Raw genomic sequence first — 27,043 nt, forward strand, 5'->3', positions numbered from 1 at the left:
TGGAAGCTTTATTCTTTTACTCTTTGCAATAAATCTTGCTGCTGCTCACTCTTGGGTCCATGCTGCCTTTAAAAGCTGTAACACTCACCACAAGGGTTCGCAACTTCACTCCTGAAGCCAGTAAGACCACGAACCCACCGGGAAGAAGGAACAAACTCCCTACACACCGTCTTTAAGAACTGTAACACTGCGAGGGTCCCAGCTTTATTCTTGAAGTCAGCAAGACCAAGAACCCACCAATTCCGGACACACCATGGGCTGCACTGAGACTGTGGCCCTGACCTGGCCAGACTCCTTCCTCTGCAGGGTCCCTGTATTCTGTAGATTTTCCTCAAAATTCTTCTTGTTTCTTCTCACAATCAATCCTGAATGAGGTCACATGGAGGACATGTTACAGCCTGCTTCTATTTATCAGAAAGCCCTCCCCAACTCCAAATTTATACATTTGTAAAATTATGTTAAAATATCCCAACGAAGTACAGAATAAAACATGTGGCAACAGCCCAGAAAATGAAGTCTTTATTGCTGTTTCAGAAAAATATCCAGGAGACTGTCCAGGGAATCTCCCTTCTCAGCAGTTAGGACTGCGGACAGGAAGTTTTCCTCACAATGGACATTGCCTAAGTTGCCCCAAAGCCAGGGCGGCGCCTCCTCCCTGACCAGAGGAAAGGAAGCTGAGGTACTTCCTGGAGACCCAGCCCCCTCTCGGCAGGCAGAAAGCGCATGCGCCCCGCAGGGCGGAAGGCGTGTTCCCGAGCCTTCTGCCGGTCGTGGTGTTGCAGCGCAGGTGGCTTGGCCTTTACTGCTTAGCGGTGGGCCTAAGTCTCCGAATGGCTGAAATTCTGGTTTAGATTATTCAGTGTGTTTCTTTTGGAAGATCAAATGAAAATAGAGCACGGTATCACTTGCTTTGATGGAAGATAATTGAAATAAAGAAGCAACGTCAAAGGACCATATACAAAAGGCGATTGATTCCCTGTATGTGGATGGAAGAGGAGCTTGAATAATAGAAGGGTGCTGTGATAGTTTAATGCTGGAAACCTGCCGCTATGCATTTGTCAAATCCCATACAATTTTACCGCATAAATAGTACATCTTAATGTGGCTCAGGACTACAGCTTATGTCATATACGATTTGGGGGAAAATTATGTATTTAATTAAATAGGTTAAACTGTGAACAATAATGTGGGCCCTGCCTGGACCAGATTGCCTGCCAAGCAGATTGCCACAGGCTTGGTGTCTCCTCATCCTCACACAGTACTTGACATAAACCCTGGCTTCACTGTAGAATCACGTGTGGAGAATATTTAGTTTTATGATGTAGCACTTTCACCCATGAATTAGCCCATTTAATTGACTTCATTAAGGTCCATGGTTTCAGGATTTCGCAGTTTGCTAAAAGCTCAATGTCATCCCAATTTATTTCCTGGGACCATTTCTCCTTGAAGTTTACATTCAATACTGAAGTTTGCTGAAAGCCAATGCATTTCCAAGTTCTAGAGTCAAATCAGAGGATGCCTATTTGGTCAGAACTTTTATTTTGCTTGCAGAAAAGTACATTGCAGAAGGGTTTGCATGGTGGCTGAGAGGTTAAGGTGCTTTACCTGCTAGGCCACAGTAAGGGGAGCACAACTGTGTCCTCTGTGTCATAACTCAGGACTCACATGAATAAAACGTGGAATGTCAGGAGATGAACTTCTACTCCCATTTAGGGGAGCTTCAAGGAGAATGTCCCAAGGGCTTTCTGAGGGAAAGACGAGCAGGGATGCCTAATTCTCTGGCCCCAGGGAGTTGTTCATGGGCAGAGACAAGGGCTGGAGTAATTCAATGGTTTATACTGGGTGTTTTTGATACTGCCCCCATTTCCCCTGCTCAATCTGTGTAATGGATCACCGAGAAACCTGGCACGTGGGGCTGAAGATCCGTGTTGTGTCAACTCCAGGGAGGGATCCAGATAAGTGGTTTTGGTGGAAGTTGGAATGAAGGGAGTTTGGCTGTGGAAAGAAAAAAGGCTGTTGAAGATGGGGAAATGGGAACAGAAGGTTGAAATCTCTATTCACATGCCAAGGATAGCTTATGCAAATCTATGTGCCAGACCTGCATAAACAAAACTACAACTTTAACAACTATTAGGTTTTTCAGCAACAGGTTTTAATGTTTCAATATTTGCAAGTATTTTTCTATTAAAAATAATAAAGTTGTTTACATAATTTTGTATTCAAAATTCCCAGGTCATATAACTATTATACATTTCACATTTTAATGAATAGACACATTCTCTAAATTATGAATTATTTGCCCAATTGTATGTTAGTTTTCTTTTTTTGTTCTCCACGACTCAGTGTTCTGACCTGAAATCTGCAGTATTTGGTAATCCACAAGATGATCGGTTGTCCTTGTGAAGACTTTCCTTTCCTATTTCCTTCTCAAGAAGGTATTTTTTACTGATTTATTTTTTAACATACAAAGGGTGGCACCCGGCTGAATGTTGGTTCACAGTGAATAGAGACCAAGGTTTCTCTCGATTGGAGTCCCAAATTCCTTACAGAGCTAAGAATTCTCTACCCTGCAAATCCTGTGTGTTTTAAGCTAGGGCTTTTGCAAAATACTTATTATATTGACAGTTTTCATTCTCATGTGATTTATATTCAGATAAGTCTTTGCTATGTAGATGGCATACATATAGCTTCTCTTCTATATAAATTCACTCATGTAGACTGAGGAATAAGGATAACGGAATTATTTTCTATATTGGTTACCATGTTTATTCAATGTGTGAGCCCTCTGGTGTGTTTAGTTGTTAAATAGATGGCCAACGTCTCTTCACATTCATTCCATTTATAGTATCATGTCATCTAAGGGCAGAATATTTTCAGATGATACTAATTTTCTCCCTAGTATAAGGATAGTACATCGACTGAAGGATGTAACCCATAGACAACATCCTTAAAGTTTCTTTCCATTGTTACTTTTCTCATGTCTAATGGCAGAACATTGACTGAAGGAAAACTCAGTGGAGAGAACTCACTGGGGACAAACCTTTGATTATTCCTTTGATTAAGGAATAATCAAAACTATTAAAGTGACAAACAGAACAGTGGTTTCTACAGGACTATGGGAGGAAGAGGAGATTGAATAAGCAAAATATTTGATGTGATACTTTAATTATAGATACCTGGTACTCTTCATTTGTCAAATCCCACACAATTCACAGTACAATAGTGAGTCTTAATAAATACAAGCTTGAAAATGTTTTGGAGGTAAGGAGATCCAAGGATGGAATGAAGATGTTACCAAAACATTAATTTTGTTAAAAAATATGGAACCAACAGACTGCAGGTGGTTGATGGGAAAGGGATTGGTCAAAATGTCTTTGGAATGAGTGAAATCTTTAAAACCAGAAGAAAAAGGAACAAATAGTATGCTCTGTTTGATAAAGTTCTTTCCTACGGGAATACTAGTTAATAATTCTGAAACCACTATATATGTACACTGGAATTGAGCAAATCATAAAAAAGCATGGCAGATAGTATGGCCCAGATATCTCACTGCCTTTGGGAATTTACAGATAAATAAAGTTAAAGTACAGATAGGCAATTAAAAAAAGACTAGAATAGTGTGGGTAGTAATGAATTAGAGCTGGATGCACCACGATGAACTGATGTTTAGCGTAGTACACATGCAGATATTACTATTAAGCAAATGTCTGTAGTTAGATTCATATACTGAACTTACTCCACATACATATATTCTCTTACATGATCAATTTAGAGAGCTGGGAAACAGCAATGTGCAATTTAATTCCATAATCTGTTTTTTTTTAATACCAGTATCTAAGAGAATGAAACAGGGCTCTTTGGAGAAATAGCTGATATTAGAACTGGTGCAAAAAATGCACAAAAACATCCTGCAGAATCTAAATTTTCAAAAAGGATGTAGTGCAAAAACAAACAAAAAACTAAGATGGGATTCTGAAAAAAGGAAAGCAGGCACAAAAAAACAGACCTACCAATGGCTGATGTTAGAATATTTTAAGCAAACAAACTGGAATTTGATTATAACTTAATCTCCAAAAGAAATATACATGAGTTGATACTTAGATGAATAAATTATTGAACACAAAATGAATAGGAAAAAATAACAATTTCTCATGCAGAAAAATTCCAAATAATTGCTTTAAGTACTCAGCCATCAAGGAGATGAATCACAAGTTCCAGTTCCTTATCTTTGAGCTGCACATAGTGATTTTCTTTTGAAGAATAGAGTCAATACAGACAGGAGAAAATGACTAAATTCACAGTGGAGAAATATCACTAACACTACATCAGGCAGTCATTTTTTGTTCATATCAATAGTTATAAGTCATCTTGAGCGCATGTACGCTTTCAGGTGAACTGAGGAAATTAATTTATCTCTGTGATTTTCCTCTTAAAAATGCAAACTCCCTAATTAAAAAGATATCAGATGAACTTGACTGGAAAACCTCAAAACTATAGAGTTCATCAAAAACAAGAAAAGTCTGAGAAAATGTCACAGTCAAGAAAAGCATGAAGAGTCATGAGATTAAATGTGATGTAACATGATGAATGAAATTCTGGAACAGTGAAGGTTAACCCAGTGCAATCTGAGTAAAAATTGAATTTTAGTTCACAGTAATAAATCAATATTTGTACATAAATTTTGACAAATATGTCACAGTAATGTATAATAGTAATGAAACGGAAAACAGAGTATGGAGTTTATGGGAAGTCTTTGCATAATGTTCACAAATTTTCTGCTAATTATTCTAAATATAATTGTTATAAAATAAAAATGTGTATTAAAACATAATTATATTTTTGTCCCTGATTGCAGATGACATGATTGTACATTTAGAAAACCCCATCGTCTCAGCCCAAAATCTCCTTAAGCTGATAAGCAACTTCAGCAAAGTCTCAGGATACAAAATCGATGTGCAAAAATCACAAGCATTCCTATACACCAATAACAGACAAACAGAGAGTCAAATCATGAGTGAAGTCCCATTCACAATTGCTTCAAAGAGAATAAGATACCTAGGAATCCAACTTACAAGGAATGTGAAGGACCTCTTCAAGGAGTACTACAAACCACTGCTCAATGAAATAAAAGAGGACACAAACAAATGGAAGAACATTCCATTCTCATGGATAGGAAGAATCAACATCGTGAAAATGACCATACTGCCCAAGGTAATTTATAGATTCAATGCCATCCCCATCAAGCTACCAATGACTTTCTTCACAGAACTGGAAAACATTAAAGTTCATATGGAACCAAAAAAAAAGCCCGCATTGCCAAGACAATCCTAAGTCAAAAGAACAAAGCTGGAGGCATCATGCTACCTGACTTCAAACTATACTACAAGGCTACAGTAACCAAAACAGCATGGTACTGGTACCAAAACAGAGATATAGATCAATGGAACAGAACAGAGCCCTCAGAAATAATACCACACATCTAAAACCATCTCATCTTTGACAAACCTGACAAAAACAAGAAACGGGGAAAGGCTTCCCTATTTAATAAATGGGGCTGGCTAACCATAAGTAGAAAGCTGAAACTGGATCCCTTCCTTACACCTTATACAAAAATTAATTCAAAATGGATTAGAGACTCAAATGTTAGACCTAAAACCATAAAAACCCTACAAGAAAACCTAGGCAATACCATTCAGGACATAGGCGTGGGCAAGGACTTCATGTCTAAAACACCAAAAGCAATGACAACAAAAGCCAAAACTGACAAATGGGATCTAATTAAACTAAAGATCTTCTGTACATCAAAACAAACTACCATCAGAGTGAACAGGCAACCTACAGAATGGGAGAAAATTTTTGCATCTACCCATCTGACAAAGGGCTAATACCCAGAATCTATAAAGAACTTAAACAAATTTACAAGAAAAAACCAAACAACCCCATCAAAAATTGGGCGAAGGATATGAACAGACACTTCTCAAAAGACATTTATGCAGCCAACAGACACATGAAAAAATGCTCATCATCACTGGCCATCAGAGAAATGCAAATCAAAACCACAGTGAGATACCATCTCATGCCAGTTAGAATGGCGATCATTAAAAAGTCAGGAAACAACAGGTGCTGGAGAGGATGTGGAGAAATAGGAACACTTTTACACTGTTGGTGGGACTGTAAACTAGTTCAACCATTATGGAAGACAGTGTGGCGATTCCTCAAGGATCTAGAACTAGAAATACCATTTGACCCAGCCATCCCATTACTGGGTATATACCCAAAGGATTATAAATCATGCTGCTATAAAGACACATGCAAACGTATGTTTATTGTGGCACTATGCACAATAGCAAAGACTTGGAACCAACCCAAATGCCCATCAATGATAGACTGGATTAAGAAAATGTGGCACATATACACCATGGAATACTGTGCAGCCATAAAAAAGGATGAGTTCATGTCCTTTGTAGTGAAATGGATGAAGCTGGAAACCATCATTCTCAGCCAACTATCGCAAGGACAGAAAACCAAACACCGCATGTTCTCACTCACAGGTGGAAATTGAACAATGAGAACAGCTGGACACAGGAAGGGGAACATCACATACCGGGGCCTGTTGTGGGGTGGGTGGAGGGGGAGGGATAGTATTAGGAGATATACCTAATGTAAATGACGAGTTAATGGGTGCAGCACCCCAATATGGCACACGTATACATATGTAACAAACCTACACGTTGTTCATATGTACCCTAGAACTTAAAGTATAATAATAACTAGTTATATATTTCTAACACATATATGAGTAATTAGTCCTATTAATTAGTTATAGTTCACATTGTTTACTTGTCTTTTTTCATTTTTTAAACAGATGTATTTATCACATGAACTAGTGAATATTACAAATAATATGCTTTCAAATAGTTGCCTATATTGCATATTTTAAATAAAATAATCCATTTACATACACTTGTGAGATACATATATATATGCATATAAAATTTGTTGTTGTTGTTCTGGTATGGTTGAGTCCATGTGTCCACTCTACAAAAGCTGGTCTCCCTGAATCAGGGACAACATTCAGAATTTAGAGATTCTTTATCACATCTTGGCTGAACATTTTCAAAAGACTACTTAATAAATAACTGTAATGGTGAGTTGACTCGGTGACTGCCTTACTTTCTCCAGAGTTCTTGTCTTTGATGTTTATGATAATATTTACTTAAAAACAGTTTTTTGTTTTTTGGGGTTTTTTTTGGAGACAGAATCTCACTCTGTTGTCCAGGCTGGAGTGCAGTGGTGCAATCTTGGCTCAATTCAACCTCTGCCTCCTGGGTTCAAGGAATTCTCCTGCTTCAGCCTCCTGGGTAGCTGGGACTATAGGTACACACCACCATGCCCAGCTAATATTTTTGTATTTTAGTACAGACGAGGTTTCAGCCCTGTTGCTCAGGCTGGTCTTGAACTCCTGAGCTCAGGCAATCCAGCAGCCTCGGCCTCCCAAAGTGCTAAGATTACAGGCACGAGCCACCGCGTTCAACCAAAAACAGTTTTAAAATATATTCAAACTGATAGTTTCATAGGTGATTTTTTTTCAGAGAATGACAAATACGTTTAAAAATGGAATGAGTAATTTTAGATCTTCCTGTTTTCTGAAAAAAAAAAAAAAAAACACCACTCAGAGTGGTACAAAGTGTTTAAACCCAATGCTAAGGACATCTATACATTAAGTTGACCTTGTGGGGCTTGATGTCAATATAGATAATAATATAGCTAATGATAAAAAAGGTATCCATGTGCTATCAATAATATTTAAATGGTGTTGTGCATTTGACTGGGAAAATCATGTTGAACCTGAAATGCCATGAAAAATAAACAAAGTAAAATATATTTTATACTTTTTGGTTGCACAGAAGTAGATAATCATGAACAAATGTATAAGCTTATAAAGTATGCCATAAAGTAGAATATTTATTAACTGTGTTGATGTAAATGGAAAAAACTGAATATAGGTTAGGATATTTTTAATAGACTGTAAAAAGGTGACAGTGACTTAAGTGCACATGTAACCTGAGACACGCAAATGGAGCAATCATGGCAGGTATAGAAAAGGACAGAGGCCATTACCCTTCCTGCTCCCCATGATTATGCAAACATTTCTTTGCTAAGCTTAAAATTTTACTTAATATGCAAAATGTCTTCTTTGAATTCAAATATAATATGCTGTAAAAATATTGTGCAGTGACACCCAATTTTTCTGAAATCAATGAGGAGATGGAATATCCTCATGTCTTTTCTCAAAAACACCTTATAAATGCTCAAGAATAATTAATGGGCATCAAGTAAAATGCAATCAGGGTATATCCTAAACAAATTAACAATACTTATCAGATTAACTATATGCATCATAGTTTGTGCATATAACACATATACATTATGTTATATGCTAAATATGGTAAACATAAATAATAAAGTAACACACTATGCTGAAATCAAAAGCATCTCCCTACTAACAGATGACAAATTTTTACGCTTCCAATCACTGTGGTGTATTTTGAACAATGTGGAAAAATCAAAAGATCTCACATAAAATATTTTATTAGATTCGTGCTAATTAGAAGTCCTATCCTCTTGCTGAAAACAAAGAAAAATAAATAACTTTAAACAATGTTGATATATACATAGGTATTTCAAATTTGAAAATAAAAAAGAAATGGAAAATGTTTGACTTTTTAGATCAAAGTATATATTATCATAGTAAATAGTCATAAACTGTAAGGGGGTTGGAAACATAATAATATCACCTTTGAAATGGCTGTATGCAAAATTATACTGAGGGGAATGATGTCACCAAAAATGTTACTGTAAGGAACCTCAAAACCATTTTGCTCAACTAAAGCAATGATCGAGATGTCAGAAACAATCAGAATCAAGTTTTTTAAATTATAAAATATATTTTTAAAAAACTAGGATAATACTTAATGAAGAAACTGCTGAGGAAAAAAAAAGTATTCTGTTGTTTTAACTTTCCCAACAACAAACACACAGTGAATTACTAAATAAATGAGTACAACCCACAAAAATCAGCAACAACAATTCCTAGGAGAGTAGGGGTATTTTTCCAGATAAACCCCATTTATAATAATTCAAAATATCCAATATTCAAAAAAGTATATGAAGCATTCAGGGAACACAAATGAAAAGTATTCTCAAAAGGAAAAGAAAATTCACAGACACTGCCCCTGAGGAAACACAGACAATGAAATGACAAGTGACAAATATTATTTGCTTGGCCAAACTTGAGTGAGTCTCTTAGACCTTCTCCTAGGCCTGTCTATGTTCTACAACAATGTTTACTTGTAGCAAAGAATTGTGCTTTGTGGCTTAAGTGTCCCCTTAGAAACTCATGTTAAAATGTATTTGTCATTGTGATGACAGTAAGAGGTGGAACATTTAAGAGGTAATTATGTCAAGAGGAATCTGCCCTCATAAGTGGATTAAAGAAGTTATTGTGCAAGTGAAGTCAGTTATCACAGGAGTGGGCTCCTTGAAATAGACACAGCTGGATTTTGTGAGAAGTTAGAATGAGTGAAGCTAAGCTGTATGGAAAGCAATGAGGTCTGTTGGAAAACAGGGAGACTCAGAGTACAGGGATAAATCTCTTCTCCCATACCAAGGAGAGAAAATACAAGTTTATATGTTTAAAATTGCATAAATTAAACTAGAACTTCATTGATTAGAATTTTCAGCAAAAGGTTTTCCTCTATAAAGACTTGTATTAGTCTATTGGAAAGCTTAAAGTAGTTCATTTTAATTCTGCATTCAACATTCTCAGATCACCTCATTCTCAAATGTCATAATTATTTTTCATTATCAGTGAAAAATTTATGAAATTTTTCATCATTCTAAAAGTTCTGATTTGCTGAATTGTGTTAATTTTATTCATTATGAGTTTTATTCCAAAGTCAATTTTATTTTTTAACCTTTATTGTGATGTAACAGGTGTACAAAAATTGAACACATTTAATCTTTCTATATATCTTGATGAGTTTGAATATATGAATATACCCTAGATACCACCTCTACATAACCAAGGTACAAAGTATGTGGTGTACAAAATGTTTTAGTGTTTTACACACACACACACACACACACACACACACACACACGGGAGCAGGAGAGGGACATACCTAACATGGATTTTTTTTTCATTGTTTTTCCTAATGTCAGTTGTCTGGTATGAAATCTAATAGAAGGTTTCAGAACTTTAAGATTAACTAAAAATAAATATTATTCAACTTTCCCTCATTCTTGACACTGAGACAGTATTGGTAGTGTGGATTTTCACATTGCCATAACTGTAACTCCACAAATAAAGAATTTCTCATTGTTTTCACTAATAACTTCTCCATTGTAAAATATTTGGTGTTCATCAGAGGTTTCTCATCATATAAAAGACTTCCTCACTTACTGTTTAACAGGTTATTCCTTCAATGAGTTTTCTTGTGTACATCAAGGTTGGTGCCTGCCAAATGTTTGTTTAAAGTTATTCTAAATATAGGGGTCGTGCCATGTTGCTTAACAATAGATTATGAATAAAGGCACTTTCACAGTGATTATAGAATTAGGAATATTCCTCTGCACGAGTCCTCTATTGCATTTAACGTTTTGATTGGTTGCTAAAGACTTACATTCATTGTTTTTATTCTCTCATTGTCATTTGTGATCAGACCACTTAGTAAAAGCTTTGGTACACGGATATCATACATATGGATTATTTTCCATATAAATATTTTAGCTCAACTGAGTAATGAGTGAGGAGTTTTCCTAATCGATTGCTTTTTTTATTGTGTAGTTGGCTAGTGTGTTTACATATTAAAACTATGGCTGAATTATCTTCCACATTAATGTTTTTTAGAGATAGGGACTCACTCTGTCACCCAGGCTACAGTGCACTGGTGCAATCATAACTCACTGCAGCCTGAAATTCCTGGGTTATAGCAATTCTCATGCCCCAGACTCCTGAGTACTTCAGACTACAGGTACATGCCATCAAACCTGGCTATTTTTGTAAATATTTATAAACTGGGTCTTGCTACATTGTCTAGGTTGATCTCAAACTCCTGATCTCAAGTGATCTTCCTGCATCATCCTCCTAAAGTGCTGGGATTACAAGCATAAGCCACCATACCTAGTCCCACATTAATTACATTTCTAATGCTTTGTCATCCATGGTCCAAATATTTCCTAAAGACATTTCTAATTGTCTCTCTGGTGTACAGTTCCATCGTGTTGTCTAAGGGAGGAATGGTGACTGAAGGACTTGAGACAGAAGACATTTTTATCACTGCCCTCCAGTGTGAGTTTTCTCATGCATTCTAAGAACATAACTTTGACTGAAGGCTTTCCCACATAAATGACATTCATATGGTTTCTCTCCAGTGTGAGTTCTCTCATGTCGCTTAATAATAGATGTTTGAATAAAGGTTTCCCCACATATATTTCACTCATATGGTTTCTCTCCAGTGTGAATCCTCTCTTGTTGTTTAAGCACAGAACTTTCAATGAAGGATTTCCCACAAAAATGACATTTATATTGTTTCTCTCCAGTGTGAGTTTTCTGATGTTGTCTAGGGTAAGAACATTGACCGAAGGCTTTCTCACATGCACAACATTCATACGGTTTCTCTGAAGTGTGAGGTCTCTTATGTCATCTAAGGCCAGAGCTTTCAGTAAAAAATTTCCCACAATAATGGCATTTATATGGTTTCTCTCTCCTGTGACTTTTCTCATGCCTTCTAAAGTGAGAATATTGATGAAGGGCTTTCCCACATATGTGGCATTCATATGGTTTCTCTCCAGTGTGAGCTCTCTCATGTTCTCTAAGGACAACTCTTTGACTGAAGGATTTTCCATATATGTGACATTCATATGGTTTCTCTCCACTGTGAATTCTTTCATATTGTCTAAGATGAGAACACTGGAGGAAGGCTTCCCCAAATACGTGGCATTCATATGGTTTCTCTCCACTGTGAATTATTTCATGTTGTCCAAGATGAGAACACTAAATGAAAGCTTTCCCACATACGTGGCATTCATATGGTTTCTCTCCACTGTGAATTCTTTCATATTGTCTACAGTTAGAGCAATTACTGAAGAATTTCCTACATAGAAGACACTCATATGATTTACCTCCAGTATGAATTTGTTTATGTTGACTGATGCTTGACTGGTCACTAAAGGATTTTTCACATTGCTTGCTGGCATAGGATTACTTTTGTGTGTGAGTTAACAAATATTGAAGAGTCACTACTGAGTTATTAGTGAAATCTTCTGCCAAACCATGAAATTCAAGAAGATCCTCTTAAGAATGAGATTTCTGATTTTGGGAAGGACAAAAAAGACTATCAATGCTTTGTACACATACATCCATACATTATTTTATTTACATATGAAATCTAGTTAATCATCCAGTTAAAATGTTTTCATTGTAAATTGAATACACATAAAGTATTACTTCTCAGCACATACAAATATTTTTTCTTTGCATTCTCTAGAATTTCAATCATAGAATAATCAGATCAATTGTGAAGAGATTGTTTTTCAAAAAATAGGGCATAAACAATTTTTCTCATATGTTTTTGTTTCATTTTTAAAGATCTCAGGTTTTAAGCTAAGATTTTAAGCTAAGATTAATTTCTTCACTAAATTTAAACTGTCCAAACATTTTGCTCAGAACTGTTAATAATATATTAATTGCAATCAGGTGGTTGTTCTCAGTTACTAACTTATCCTATTCCTACATCTCTAATTTGCATAACCAGTATTCATACACATGATACCTACCCATTAGGATGATGACAGTTGTGCCTCTCCTGCTGACATGATGCGTGGATGTCATTTGGCTTTCAAGTGCACTTTCTCCACCTAAAATAATTGAGAAAATATATGTTAGAGTGATATTAAGGGATTAAAAATGTTGAAAATAACCAAGGCTCATTTAGTGTGTTTTAAAAATATATACATAAATTGAGCTAATGTGTCAAAGAATGGAATACTCTAAATAGTAAAGATACATTTATAAAGAACTGACAATTAGAAAAACTATAATATGAATAAAGTAAAATGGAGATGAGATAAATGGAAAATTTTCAAAACGGTGTATCAGGACAAGAATCACTATGTGAAAGTTTAACTTCAAGAGCATAAATATCCTTTATTCTAAACTAAGATAATGGTAGTAGGACACATTACTAACAGTTGATGTATGCCAGTAATGACATCTGAGTGATTTTGTGCCACTTTCTTCATCTTTATTTTAGAAAATATCACTCACTTAAGATCTTCAAAATTTTTGATATTTCAAAAAATCACTGATCAGGCACCTCCTCATTGAAGCACAGGTTTTTGCTGCTTACTTGTTCTCAGGTCTTGGAAAAATGTTCTTTCTTTCCATAGCTCCTTTCCTTGCTCTGGTTGGAAAATCACACCTAATTTGTGGAGTGGATACCCTGTTCATGGTAAAAAGGCATACAGATTTTAAATTATGTGCTAATAAGCATGCATTTTCACCAAGTGTAGGCCAGGCTACAACAAAGGAATAGCCGAAATAAAGTTTAGCCAAGTTAACAACACCTTGAAGAAAGAAAGGTCTGTCATGAGATTTTAAAAATTCAGGTTGTGTGCCCCAAAACAGTGAGGAACTACAGATGCTGATGCCTATGCCCAAGTTTGAGGACAGAATGCAGAAGCATTGGTCTTACCTAAATGAGAGAAACAAATGTCTCCAAAGTGGGGTAAATATTTTCAGACAGAAGCACATAATCATAAAGTTTCACAAAAGACGTATGTTCTATATGTATAAGAATATGCCCATTGGTTTCATTCATCTGGTTTCAAGCCTTAGAATAGTGGCTAGAACAGAAGCGTTACATAGAAGTTATGTAAACTATTTATTACTTATTTATGCACTCAAAAATATTCATGAACTTTCCAGATCTCCTCCAATGGAGATTAAGTAGCAAAAAGTACAGAAAATCATGTTCAAGATTATATTGTAGCAGGGTGAAAAATCATAGGTAAGTAAGTAAAATGGAAAGAAAAATAATTCTTTCAGACCAAGCACAGTGGCTTATGTCTGTAATCCCAGGAATTTGGGAGGCCAAGGAAGGAGGATCCCTTGAGCTCAGGAGTTTGAGACAAGCCTAGGCAACACAGTGAGACCTTATCGCTATAGAAAATAAAATAATTTAGTCAATGGAGTGTGGGATGTGCCTGTAATCCCAGCTACTCAGGAGGCTGAGGTAAAAGGGTCGCTGTAGTGACCCAAGATTATATCATTACATTCCAGCCTGGGGGAACAGAATGAGACCTTGTATTAAAATATATTAATTAATTAAATTAAAATTTCATGTAATTATAAGGGCTATGAAAGAATCATGGCAGAGATTGAAGGTGCATGGCCAAAGATGTTTTAGATTCTTGCTGAATGAATACACACATATATAAAGAGACATACATAAATGTAGGCGGACTCACCAGTGCTGACCAGATGACTGGTAATTTCCAGCATCACATCTTTGTACAGCTTCTTCTGTGATGTGTTTAGCAAGGCCCCTTCTTCCTGGGTGAAGTCTACAGCTATGTCTTCAAATGTCAACGATTCCTAAAATATCAGACATTCAGATTTAAACAAATTAATCTTTGCCAAAGTCCAGAGGAGGACAGTTGAGATGACAGCACTGAAGAAGAGGAAGTAACTAGGTCTATGGAAATATCAAAGCACAATTTGAGCTCCAGCCAGTTCATTCTCGGTACTGAGCTAGCATCTTTACCTTTTAAATACATTCTCAGAGACAAATGATCTAAATTCATAAAAGTTTATTGTAAAGGTATATAACATGAGTTGTAGCATAATATAACTTGTAAATTGTTCAACAAACTGGTAATTTTGACTTCCAAAAAGTAATTATAAAATTTTCACTTGAAAATTCATAACTGCAACTCCTTTCCCATCAATTTCAAGTAACTTACAGAATAATCACAAGGCAAATAATACTTATGATTTGTTGCTTTGTAACTATACTTATGGTTAAATTACTCTGCTAAATGAACCATAGGTTCCTCATTTATCAATTGATTTAATAACTTACTATGTGTGTTGGAAGAAAAAAACCTATGTAGGAAGTGTTTTTTTTTTTTTTTTTTTACTTAGAAAATAAACATTAAATACAAAACATTAGTCTATTATTCATTAAAAATACAGACAGACTTGAAACAATCATAAGCATTTTTCAGAACTCAATGAGTTTTTTACAGAAATTAGGATCTGTGGGCATGTCTCCCTCAACTCTACCTGACTCAAATGCACATAAAAAGGCTTAAAGACAATGCAGCAGAACAAACCAGGAACCTCTAAGACTGCTGTTCCAAAGGGCAGTATTAGCCTGATCATTCTTGAGGTATGAGGCTTTCTAATCTGAACTTTCCCTGAAAATTTCAAGCACCAGTTATCAATTTATTTCTTTGAACTTCATCTTGTCTATTTGCTCAAGGTTTAAACAAATTTCTTTATTAGCTTATGGTCTATATTTCTGCAAAAATTTCCACAGGGCTTAAATTTTATTCCACCAATTACACTCCTTCTCATGAATCTATAGACTCAATTTAAAAAATATACCTATGCATTGCTTTCAATTATCAAATTTGAGAACAAGATAATTACATAGAGGAAAGTGGTGTGATTAGAGACAAGGACGATGAAGAGAATTTTAGGTATTGTCTTTAAACAGTTCAAAATTACAAATACATTTAATCAAAAATTTAAGAAATTTAAAAGAGAAAAATTAAATTATACCTCATGCTTTCTCTGGTCTAAAACCTTTTTATGTGCCTCTTAACACTGCACAGCGCTCACCCAGGACCTGTCACACTAGATTCATTAAACTCACATGGGAAAATACCTGGCTCCCTTTTGGACTATAACATTTCAAGTGCAAATGAGTGTTCTTCAATCATCTCTATGACCTGCATTCATCACAATCCTAAACCCATTACAGCCAATAACACTGTTAATGTGTCCACTATTTCACAGTTAGATCATGGGTTTCATGAAATAAATAAAATTTATCAACTCTTATTTAAATGCACATTTTTAATGGAGGCTAAAATACATTTATATACTTATGGAAGAAGATTAATTATTGATGAGTTCCTGACCAAGGATACTCATCCTAGAGTCTTGGGGAAGTATGACAAAAGCTCTGATCCCTAATACCTGTTGATTGCACTTAGAACATGCATGACAATGGAAGAAGACCCACACATTTTCTGAAAATATGTGTGTAACTTAAGTAAAAAGAGACATTTCATACTCACCTGTGGCTGCATTTTCAATGACTGTGATGCAAGGAGTCCACTTCCGGATTTTCACAGACAGCCCCAGCACTAAGAAGGCAAAGCTGAGGACAGGAAAGAAAACATGAGACCATAGTCTTGTACAATTTCCAGACCAACTTGTCATGAAACTTCAGACCTTAGCCTCATTGTGATCCTCAGGCCAAATGATGGAGCCATGCAGAGCACACTAAGACAAACACACAGAGGACTGTCCTCCTCACCCAGGGGCAAAAGTAAGAAGGTTGGGAGAAAATTCAAATGAATGAATAGGTTTGGATAGAAGTATGTAGCCCTGCTAAACCCCATTGACCTAGTAGTGACTTCAAAATGCCTCAGTGTGCTGCTAAAGGCTTCCCCAGGCTGAGAAGTAAGCCTGCATTCATACGTATCTGAGAAGCAGAACCTCTAGCCCTGCCCATGCCGAGTGTCTCAGCAGGAAGCTCAGAAACCTCACTTAAATTCAGAACCAAGTATATCTCCCTGTTCAACTACAGATCTAAAGAATGATACAGCCTAGCCATGGAAGGCAGCCTGTAACCCTGCCCAATCAGAGGAGATTACAGAGCACAGAGAGCAGTTTCACCTGACCACAGATTCCTGCTATTGGTATCAACAGATCATAGAAAACAGCCAGCAGTTCCACTTGATCTCACAGAATAGTTATCAGCTGGAGAAACTAACAGCAAGGTCTCACTGTCTAGAGTTTCTGCTAGTTGGCTCATCAAGAATTCTAGACTACACTGAACAGTGAAGGTCAATCTAGACAGAATAATCAGCAAGCATGAAGAGAAGACATCTAAAATAATCCAGTCACAATAACAAAAAAGGCAAGAATGAAAAATAATAAAGAAGTCCTATGGGAATTATGGGACACGACAAAAAAAATTTACCTTGACATAATAGTAGTTCCAAAAGGAGAAGATAGAGGGAAAAAATCCCCAAAAGCAAATATAAATAAAAATGGCTTAAAATTTCCCAAATCTGGGGAAAGACAACAACATCCAGGTACAGAAAAGTTACAAATATCCAGTCATCCAAAAGGAGTTCACCAAGATATATCACAATCAAATGATCAAGAATCAAAACAAAAGGATTCTGAAAGCAGTAAGACATAAGAAACATATAACATTCAAGCGAGTCTGGTTATGGCTTTGAGAAGATTTCTCAGCAGAAACAAAGCAGACCAGAAAGGTTGAACAATATATTCAAAAATGCTGAAAAAAAAAGTCCAATCAAGAATACTCAGCAAAGATGCTCTTCAGAAATGAGAGAGAAATACTTTTCCCAGACAGATAACAGTTAAGGTAGGTAATCATCACTAGGCCTGTGTTACCAAAATTGCTAAAGCGAGTTTAAGCTGAAACAAAAACCTGGAAATTAATGATATAAAATATATGAAGGTAAAATAACATGATATAAGCAATATATATTCATATTCAGAATACTCTAATCATACAAGTGATGTTAAAGCAATTTATATGCACTATGAGTGTGAAAAAAACTAGTTTAAAATCTAGATATAATAAATTCTTAAGGGATACAAATTACAAAAGGAAATGTAAATTTAGACATCAATACCACAAATGGTGACAGGGAAAGTGAAAAGTGCAAAAGTTTTGCATGTAATTAACACTAAGTTGTCATCAGCTTAAAATAGCCTGTTACATAAGAGTCAAAGTATACCACGACAGAACATCATCAAAACACAAAAAAAGACAAGAAAGGAAGGAACAAAAACCCTCCTACAAAACAACCAGAAAATAAATTACAAAATTGCAGTAGTAAGTCCTTAACTATCAATAATTACCTTAAATGTAAATGAATTAAATTTTCCTTTCAAAAAACATGAGTGGTTTGAAATGAAAAACAATTCCCAACTATATGCTGCCTAAAAGAAGCACACTTTGATAGTAAGGTCACATAGGCCAAGCATGATGGCTCATGGCTGTAATACCAGCATTTTGGGAGTCCAAGGAAGAAGGATTACTTAAGGCCAGAAATCTTTGCAAAGTATGCATCTGATGAAGGACTAATATCCAGAATCTATAAGGAACTCATACAAATCAGCAAGAAAAAATACAAGTAATCCCATAAAAAAGTAGGCAAAGGACATGAATAGACAATTCTCAGAAGATAATATAAAAATACCCAACAAGCATATGGAAAAATGCTTGACATCACTAATTATCATGGAAATCCACATCAAAACCACAATGAGATGCCATCTTACTCCCGCAAAAATGGCCATAATTATAAAATCAAAAAATAATAAATGTTTGCATGAATGAGGTGAAAAGGGAAAATACACTGCTGGTGAAAATGTTAATTGGTACAACCATTGTAGAAAACTGTATAAAATGTATGGTGATTCCTTAAAGAACAAAAAGTAGAACTACCATTCTATTAAAAACAAAAGAAGTCATTATATGAAAAAGACACTTGCATATGCATGTTTTTAGCTGCACAATTTGCAACTGCAAAAATACAGAACCAGCCTAAATGACCATCAACCAACAAGTGGATAAAGAAAATGTGGTATATATACACCATGGAATACTGCTCAGCCATTAAAAACAAATGAAATAATGGCATTTCCAGCAACTTGGATGGAGCTGGAGACCATTATTCTAAGTGAAGTAACTCAGGAATGGGAAATCAAATATCGTATGTTCTCACTTGGAAGAAGGAGCTAAGCTATGAGGACCCAAAGGTATAAGAATGATACAGTGGACTTTGAGGACTCATGGGGAAGGCTGAGAGAGTAGTGAGGGATAAAAGACAAACATTGAGTACAGTGTACACTGCTCAGGTGACAGGTGCACCAAAATCTCCAAAATCACCACTAAAGAACATATCCATGTAACCAAAAAACACCTGTTCCCTGAAAAACTATTGAAATAAAATAAAAGAAAAAAATATACCAATAAATGCCTGTATCAAAAAGAAGATAGATCTTAAATAAACAATCTAATGTTTCACCTCAAGGACCTAAAAAAAGAAAAAGAAAAAAACTAAGCCCAAAGTTAGCAGAGGGAAAAAAATTGGAGGAGAAATAAATAAAATAAAAATTAGAGAAAGACTAGAAAGAAATTCATAAAACTAAGAGCTGTTTTTTAGAAAATGTAAACCAAATATACAAACCGTTAACCAGGCTAGAACAAAAAGAAGGCTCATATAAATAAAATGAAAAATGCAAGAGAAGATATTACAGCAGATACCACAGAAATACAAATGATTATAGGAAATTTCTATGAAAAGTTATACACCAACAAATTAATCTATAAATGAAAATGTTCTAGACACATACAACCAAATGGATACGTTTCTAGACACATGCAAACTACCAAGACTGAAGCACAACTAAATAAAAAATCTGAATAGACCAGTAATTAGTAAGAAGATTGAAATATTAAGTAAAAATCTCTCATCAGAGAAAACCACAGGACCAAATGGCTTCACAGGTGAACTCTAACACATTTAAAGATAACTAGTATGAATTTTTCTCAAACTCTTCCAAAAAATTGAAATGAAGAAAATACTTCCAATCTAATTTTACAAGGCCAGTATTACCCTGATACCGAAGCCAGACAAGGACACTATAAGAAAAAAATGCATGCCAAAATTCCTGGTGAACATTGATGCAAAAGTCCTCAATGAAATATGAGTGAACTGAATATAACATCTTTCAAAAGTCTTTCACCATAATCAAGAGAAATTTATCCCAAGAATGCAAGGATGGTTCAACATATGCAAATCTACAAATGTGATCTACCACCTTAACAAAATAAAAGGTTAAAAACATGTCTCAATAGATGAGAAAAAAGCATTTGATAAAATTCAACACACCTTTATAATGAAAACTCTTAGATTAAATACAGAAGGTAGCTACCGAAACCCAATAAAGACCATATACGACAAACTCATAGCTAACATCGTTCAAAGGTAAAAAGTTGAAAGCTTTTTGTCTAAGATAAGGGACAAGACACAGGTGTCCATTTTCAATGCTTCTCTTCACTGTAATGCTTGAAGTCCCAGCCAGAGCAATACAGCAAGAAAAAAAAATAGCAACAAAATTTAAAAGGAGGAAGTCAAATTGTCCCTTTTTGCAGATGATATAATCTTATACCTTGAAAAGCCTAAAGACTTCATCAAAATTCTCTTAGATCTGATAAACAGTCAAGTGGTAGGATATTAATCAACCTAGAAAAATCATCAGTGTTTTCATACACCAATAATTAACTAGCTGATAAAAAAAATAAAAAGACAATACCATTTACAATAGTTACAAAAAATAACAAAATACCTAGAAATACATTTAACCAAGAAGATGAAAGATCTCTACAAGGAAAACAACAATACACTGATGAAATAAACACAAACAAATGGAAACAAATGGAAGAAACACAAACAAATGAGACACAATTAATAAGACATAAACAAATGGAAAGACATACCACATTTGTGGATCAGAAGCATTAATATCATTAAAATTACCATAATGCCTAAAGCAACCTACAGAATCAACATAATCTCTATCAAAGTACCAATGTCATTTTTCACAGAAACAGACAATTAATTATAGAATTTATATAGAATAAAAAAAGAGTACACATTGTCAAAGCCATCCCAAGCAAAAAGTACAAAGCTGGAGGCATCATATTACCTGGCTTCAAAATATATCACAAAACTGTAATAACCAAAACAGCATAGTAGTGGTATAAAAACAGCTACACAGACCAATGAAACAGAGTAATGAACTCAGAGATAAATTCATGTATTTATATATTTACAGTCAACTGATTTTCAACAAAGATGTCAAGAATACCACAGGGGAAAGGTAACTCTCTTCAATAAATTGTGCTGGGAAAATCTGACATCCATATGCATAAAAAATGCCTAACTTTCACCATATGCAAAAATCAAATCAAGAGGGATTAAAACATAAATGTAGGACCTGAAACTGTAAAACTATAAAAATAAAACAGAGAACAAAACCTTCAGGACATTGAGCTAGGCAAAAATTTTAGGGCTAAGACCTCAAACGCACAGGCAACAAAAACAAAACTAAAACAATTTTCTAAAAACTAGACAAATTAAATTAAAAAGCTTCTGCACAGCAAAGGAAAAAGTCACCAGAGTGAAGAGACAACCTGTGGAATGGAGGAATATATTTGCAAACTATTCATCCAACAAGGGGCTAATATCTGGAATATACGAGAAACTTAATCTCAACAGTATGAAAACACATAGTTGGCCAGGAGCAGTGGCTCACACCTGTAATCTCAGCACTTTGAGAGACCAAGGCATGGGACCACTTGAGGTCAGGAGTTGTTAGTCTTTTACTGTGCCTAATTTATGAATTAAACTTTATCATAGGTCTGTATTTATAGGAAAAAGAGAATATATATATTCAGTACTATTCATAGTTTCAGGCATCCACTGGGTCTTGGAATATATCCTCTGTGGATAAGGAAACACCACTACATACGTTGTCAAAACTCATGGAATGTACAACACTAAGAGTGAACTCTAATGTAAACTATAGACTTAGGGTGATTAAGATGTGTCAGTGTAGGTTTATCAATTATAACAAATGTACCACTCTGTTGGGGGATGTTGATAATGGAAGAGATGATCAATTTGTGGGGTCAGGGGTTATATGAGAAAACTCTGCATCTTCTTTTCAATTTTTCTATAAACCTAAAACTACTCTAAGAATAGTTTCAAAAAACAAATGGCATAATGTATTTTTTCTGCAATTATATCTACGTGATTTACCTAATTATTGGGGAAATATTTTGTAAAAGGCATGTCTTGATTAGATTTACATTGATTCCCATCTGACGTAATTAGAGTGTTTCTTTTGAATTGTGTGTTTAATGAGGTTATCATCAGTATGTAAGGGAAGATCTCTACCCAAACAGCAATTTTTTTGGTGAAAGAATCTCTGGGCTCCTTTGTGTGGTGACTGCAACCTCAAGAAAAACTTGACTTTCTTGCCTTTTTAATGTTTGGGACCTGGTAAGTACTTGAGGGAATTTTTATTCATAACAGAACAATTATAACATTACACTGTAATAAAATTTTGTGAATGTGGTCTCTCTGTATGTGTGTTGTGTGTGTATCTCAAAATATTTTGTACTGGGCTGGGCATGGTGACTCAAGCCTGTAATCCCAGCACTCTGGGAGGCCGAAGTGGGGGGATCACCTGAGGTCGGGAGTTCGAGACCAGCCTGGCCAACATGGTGAAGCCCCATCTCTACTAAAAATACAAAAATTAACCAGGTGTGGTGGCACACACCTGTAATCCCAGCTACTAGGGAGGCTGAGGCAGGAGTTTTGCTTGAACTGGGGAGGCAGAGGTTGCAGTGAGCTGAGATCACACCACTGCACTCCAGCCTGGGTGACAGAGTGAGACTCCATCTCGAAAAAAAAAAATTGTACTGTACTCACCCTTCTTCTTGTATGATGTGAGATGCTAAAATACCTATGTGTTCATATGAAGTGAGATGAATGACACAGGCATTGTGACATAATATTACACTACTAGTGACCTAACAAAATGTCAGAAGGGACACAGGAATTATGACATAGTATTACACTACTACTGACCTTCTAACAAAATGTCAGAAGGAGGATCGTCTGCTTCAGGTGACACTGGATCATACTGCCACAATGATGTCAATAGTTCAGACAGCAATTTCACCATCATGGTACAGAACAGCCCACAAATTAAAACTTTGAAACTATTTCTGGAATTCTTTTTACCTAAAATTTTTAGACTGTGGTTGACTACAGGTGACTGAAACTGTCAAAACTGAAACTTCAGGTAAAGCGTGACATGTTTTTAGTAGTATTGTTCACAAATAACAGTTTAAATGGCCCAAAACCCTCTATGCTCTGCCTATTCACTCCCTTAACCCTAACACCTGGTAGCTGCTGATCTTTGTACTGCCTCCATAGTTTTGTCTTTTCCATCATGTCACATAGTTGCAATCACACAGTATGTAGCCCTTTCAGATTGGCTTCTTTTTCTTAATAATATGTATTATTGTTCTTCCATGTCTTCTCAAGGGTTAACAACTTTTTTTTTTTTTTTATACCAACAAGGTCTCACTCTGTTGCCCAGGCTGGAATCTGGAGTTCGGTGGCATGATCAAGGCTAACTGCAACCTTGACCTCCCAGGCTCAAGTGATTCTCCCACTTCAGTCTCCTGAGTAGCTGGAGCTACAAGACCATGCCACCATACCCGGCTAATGTTTTTGATTTCTAGTAGAGATGAGGTCTCACTTTGCCACCCAGGCTGGTCTCAAGTGCCTGAGCTCAAGCAATCCTCCCACCTCAGTCTCCAAAAGTGCTGAGATTACAGGCATGAGCCACTGTGCCTGGCCAATAGCTCACCTTTATAATGCTAAGTAATATCCCATTATTTGGATATAGCAGACTTTATCCTTTCACCTACTGAAGAAAATCTTTGTGCATTACATGTATTCACAATTATGAATAAGGCTGGTACAAATATTTATGTGCATGTTTCTCCAGTGCAGTTTATTTGGGTAAACACAAAAAAGTGCAATTGCTGGATTATATGGTATGTTTAGGTTTTTTATCTGTTTGTTTTTAATAGAGACAAGGTCTCACTCTGTTGCCCAGGCTGTAGTGCAGTGGTGCAATCATAGCTCACTGCAGTCTCAAACTCCTGGCCTCAAGCAATTTGGCCTTCCAAAGTGTTGGGATTATAGGCATGAGGCCTGGTGCCCATCCTGTTTAGCTTGTAAAGAAACTGCCAGCCAGACACAGTGGCTCACGCCTGTAATCCCAGTACTTTGGGAGACTGAGGCTGGTGGATCACTTGAGGTCAGGAGTTTGAGACCAGCCTGGCAACATGGTGAACTGTCTCTACTAAAAATACAAAAAATTAGTGGGGTGGTGGCAGGCAACTGTAATCCCAGCTACTCAGGAGGCTGAGGCTGAGGCAGGAGAATCATTTGAACCCGGGAGACAGGTTGCAGTGAGCCGAGATCACGTCACAGCCTGGACAACAGAGCAAGACTGTTCAAAAAAAAAAAAAAAAAGGAAAGAAAGAAACTGCCAAACTGTTTTCCAAAGTAGCCATATCATTTTGCATTCCCAACTGCAATAAATGAGAGTTCCTTTTGTTATACATCCTAGCCAGCATTTGATGTTGTCAATGTTTTAGGCTTCCACCACACCACTTTAATGTAGAGGTATCTCATTGTTGTTTTAATTTTCAATTACTTGATAATATATAATATTGAGTATCCCATCTTATGCTTATTGCAATCTGTATATTTACTGTGGTGAGGTATCCTTTCAGGTATTTTGCACATTTTTAAATCAGGTCATTGATTTCTTATTGCTCAATCTTTGGAATTCTTTGTATATTTTGAGTAACAGTCATTTATCAGATATGCCTTTTGCAATTGATTTTCCTATAGTATGTGGCTTCTCTTCTCATGATCTGGGCAGTGCCTTTGGCAGAGTAGAAGATTTTAATTTTGATAAATTATTTCTTTGATCAATTATTTATCTCCCAGATCTTGCCTTGGAGTTGAATCTAAAAACTTATCAATACACCCAAAACTTTGCTTGTATTAATACCAGCCTGTCAGGCAGCTGGCTGAAGTCCTTAAATCCGATAGGTGTCATTCTGCAGACAGGTCTCAGACCAGAATCCCTCTACCAGCACCCATTGACCTCTCTGCTAGGTGTTTATGCAGAAATTCTCGCATTCTCCCATCGCCCTTCTCCAAGCTGATTCTCTTTTCCCTCCTGTTCTTTTTTGCCTCTTGTGACATATTTCCTTGTGCACACCTAGGGCTTGGGCTCCAGTCTAGTCCATTAGGCCTGTTATAGATGCCTTATTCAGTTAGGGAAGACTGTACTATAATTTCTAAGCCCCTTGGGGTTTTCTAATCATTATCAATAGCATAATTAATACCATTAATGTAATAATGGTCATTGTTGTAATTAGTCATTATTTTATTTATTTGTGTTTTGTTTTTATAGTTTTTTGAATTTTTTTAAGTGGCAGCCTCAATTTCACAGCTATGCTAGTAGTAGTATATTACCAGAGCAGAGTAGCACAGTCTCTGATGTAAGATGTGCAGCTACTCATCTAGTGAATGTGTTCTTTTCAATATCTGTCAAGAATGAGGATTAGAAGCAGTCTCCATTTACAAAGGACAAATATTAATAACAGACAAAATCATGGTCTTTCCCCAGAGCTATGTTAACACTCCAGTTCTCTGCCTCAATATAGTCTGGATGGACTTGGATCCCCTAGAAAGTCCACAGAACATCACATTGGTCCACCACGTTAGTTACATCATGTTAATCAGACCTGATGAGCAAAAAGTACTAAGTCATCCTACACTGCTATAAAGCATTGGAACTTAATACCTCTTATCTGGCTATAGTTTTATATCCTTTAACAATTTTTTTTCCTTTCTGCCCTACTCCCACTACCCTGCCCTGCCTCTAGTATCCCCTGTCCTACTTTCTATTTTATTTTCTAGCTTACTTCATTGTAAGAATAGAGTATATAGTATATATAACATAAAAATATGTATTAAATGGCTTTATATTATCACTAAGGCTTCCAGTCAACAGTAGACTATTAGGGAAGTTTTGGGGGAGTCAAAAGCTATATGCAGATTTCTGGGGGATTGTTGAGTGCCTCTTTATTTTTATTTATTTCAATAGATTTTTGTGAACAAGTAGTGTTTGGTTACATAGATAAGTTCTTCAGTGGTGATTTTTGAGATTTTGGTGTGGTGTGTTCCCTGCACAATGTGTAGTCTTTCATCCCTCACTACCCACCCACCCTTTCCCCGGAGTCCTCAAAGTCCATTTTACCATTCTTATTATGCCTTTGCATCCTCATAGCTTAGCTTCCACATATAAGTGAGAACATAAGATATTTGGTTGTCCCTCCAGATGAAAACCTAGGCAATACCACTCAGGACATAGGAATGGGCAAAGACTTCATAACTAAAACACCAAAAGCAATTGCAACAAAAGCCAAAATTGACAAATGGTATCTAATGAAACTAAAGACTTTCTGCACAGCAAAAGAAACTATCATCAGAATGAACAGGCAATGTACAGAACAGGAGAAAAATTTTGCAAGCTACCCATCTGACAAAAGTCTAACATCCAGAATCTACAAGGAACTTAAACAAATTTACAAAAAAAAAAAAAAAAAAAAAAAAACATCAAAAAGTGGGTGAAAGATGTGAACAGACACTTCTCAAAAGAAGACATTTATGCGGCCACCAAACATATGAAAAAAAGCTTGTCATCATGGCTCATTAGAGAAATGCAAATCAAAACGACAATGAGATACCATCTGATGCCAGTTAGAATGGTGATTATTAAAAAGTCAGGAAACAACAGATGCTGGCAAGGATGCAGAGAAATAGGAACACTTTTACACTGTTGGTGGGAGTGTAAATTAGTTCAACCATAGAGGAAGACAGTGTGGTGATTCCTCAAGGATCTAGAACCAGAAATACCACTTGACCCAGCAATCCCACTACTGGGTATATACCTAAACAATTATAATCATTCTACTATAAAGACACATGCACACATATGTTTATTACAGCACTATTTACAATAGCAAAG

General features: G+C 35.9%; 1 protein-coding gene across 7 annotated transcripts in view; it reads right to left on the reverse strand.

The window, feature by feature from the left end:
- Positions 1 to 234: 234 nt before the first annotated feature.
- Positions 235 to 27,043, reverse strand: part of LOC105499852 (putative zinc finger protein 705G) — a 30,964-nt gene continuing 4,155 nt past the window's right edge. For 3 of the 7 annotated variants that reach the window (XM_011772665.2, XM_011772664.3, XM_011772663.2), the window contains exons 3-7: positions 16,372 to 16,454; positions 14,533 to 14,659; positions 13,413 to 13,505; positions 12,841 to 12,921; positions 1,499 to 1,995 (exon numbers count right to left, since the gene is read on the reverse strand). In XM_011772665.2, the coding sequence (XP_011770967.2) occupies positions 1,934 to 1,995; positions 12,841 to 12,921; positions 13,413 to 13,505; positions 14,533 to 14,659; positions 16,372 to 16,383 (375 nt within the window). In that variant the 5' untranslated portion in view covers positions 16,384 to 16,454 and the 3' untranslated portion in view covers positions 1,499 to 1,933. Of the gene's footprint in view, positions 366 to 1,497; positions 1,996 to 12,181; positions 12,374 to 12,840; positions 12,922 to 13,412; positions 13,506 to 14,532; positions 14,660 to 16,371; positions 16,455 to 27,043 lie in introns of those variants that run through there. The other 4 variants (XM_071068660.1, XR_011607276.1, XM_071068661.1 and 1 more) reach the window with 4 other exon arrangements.

This window comes from Macaca nemestrina, chromosome 8 (assembly GCF_043159975.1).
Source record: "Macaca nemestrina isolate mMacNem1 chromosome 8, mMacNem.hap1, whole genome shotgun sequence".
NCBI classification, from domain to species: domain Eukaryota; kingdom Metazoa; phylum Chordata; class Mammalia; order Primates; family Cercopithecidae; genus Macaca; species Macaca nemestrina.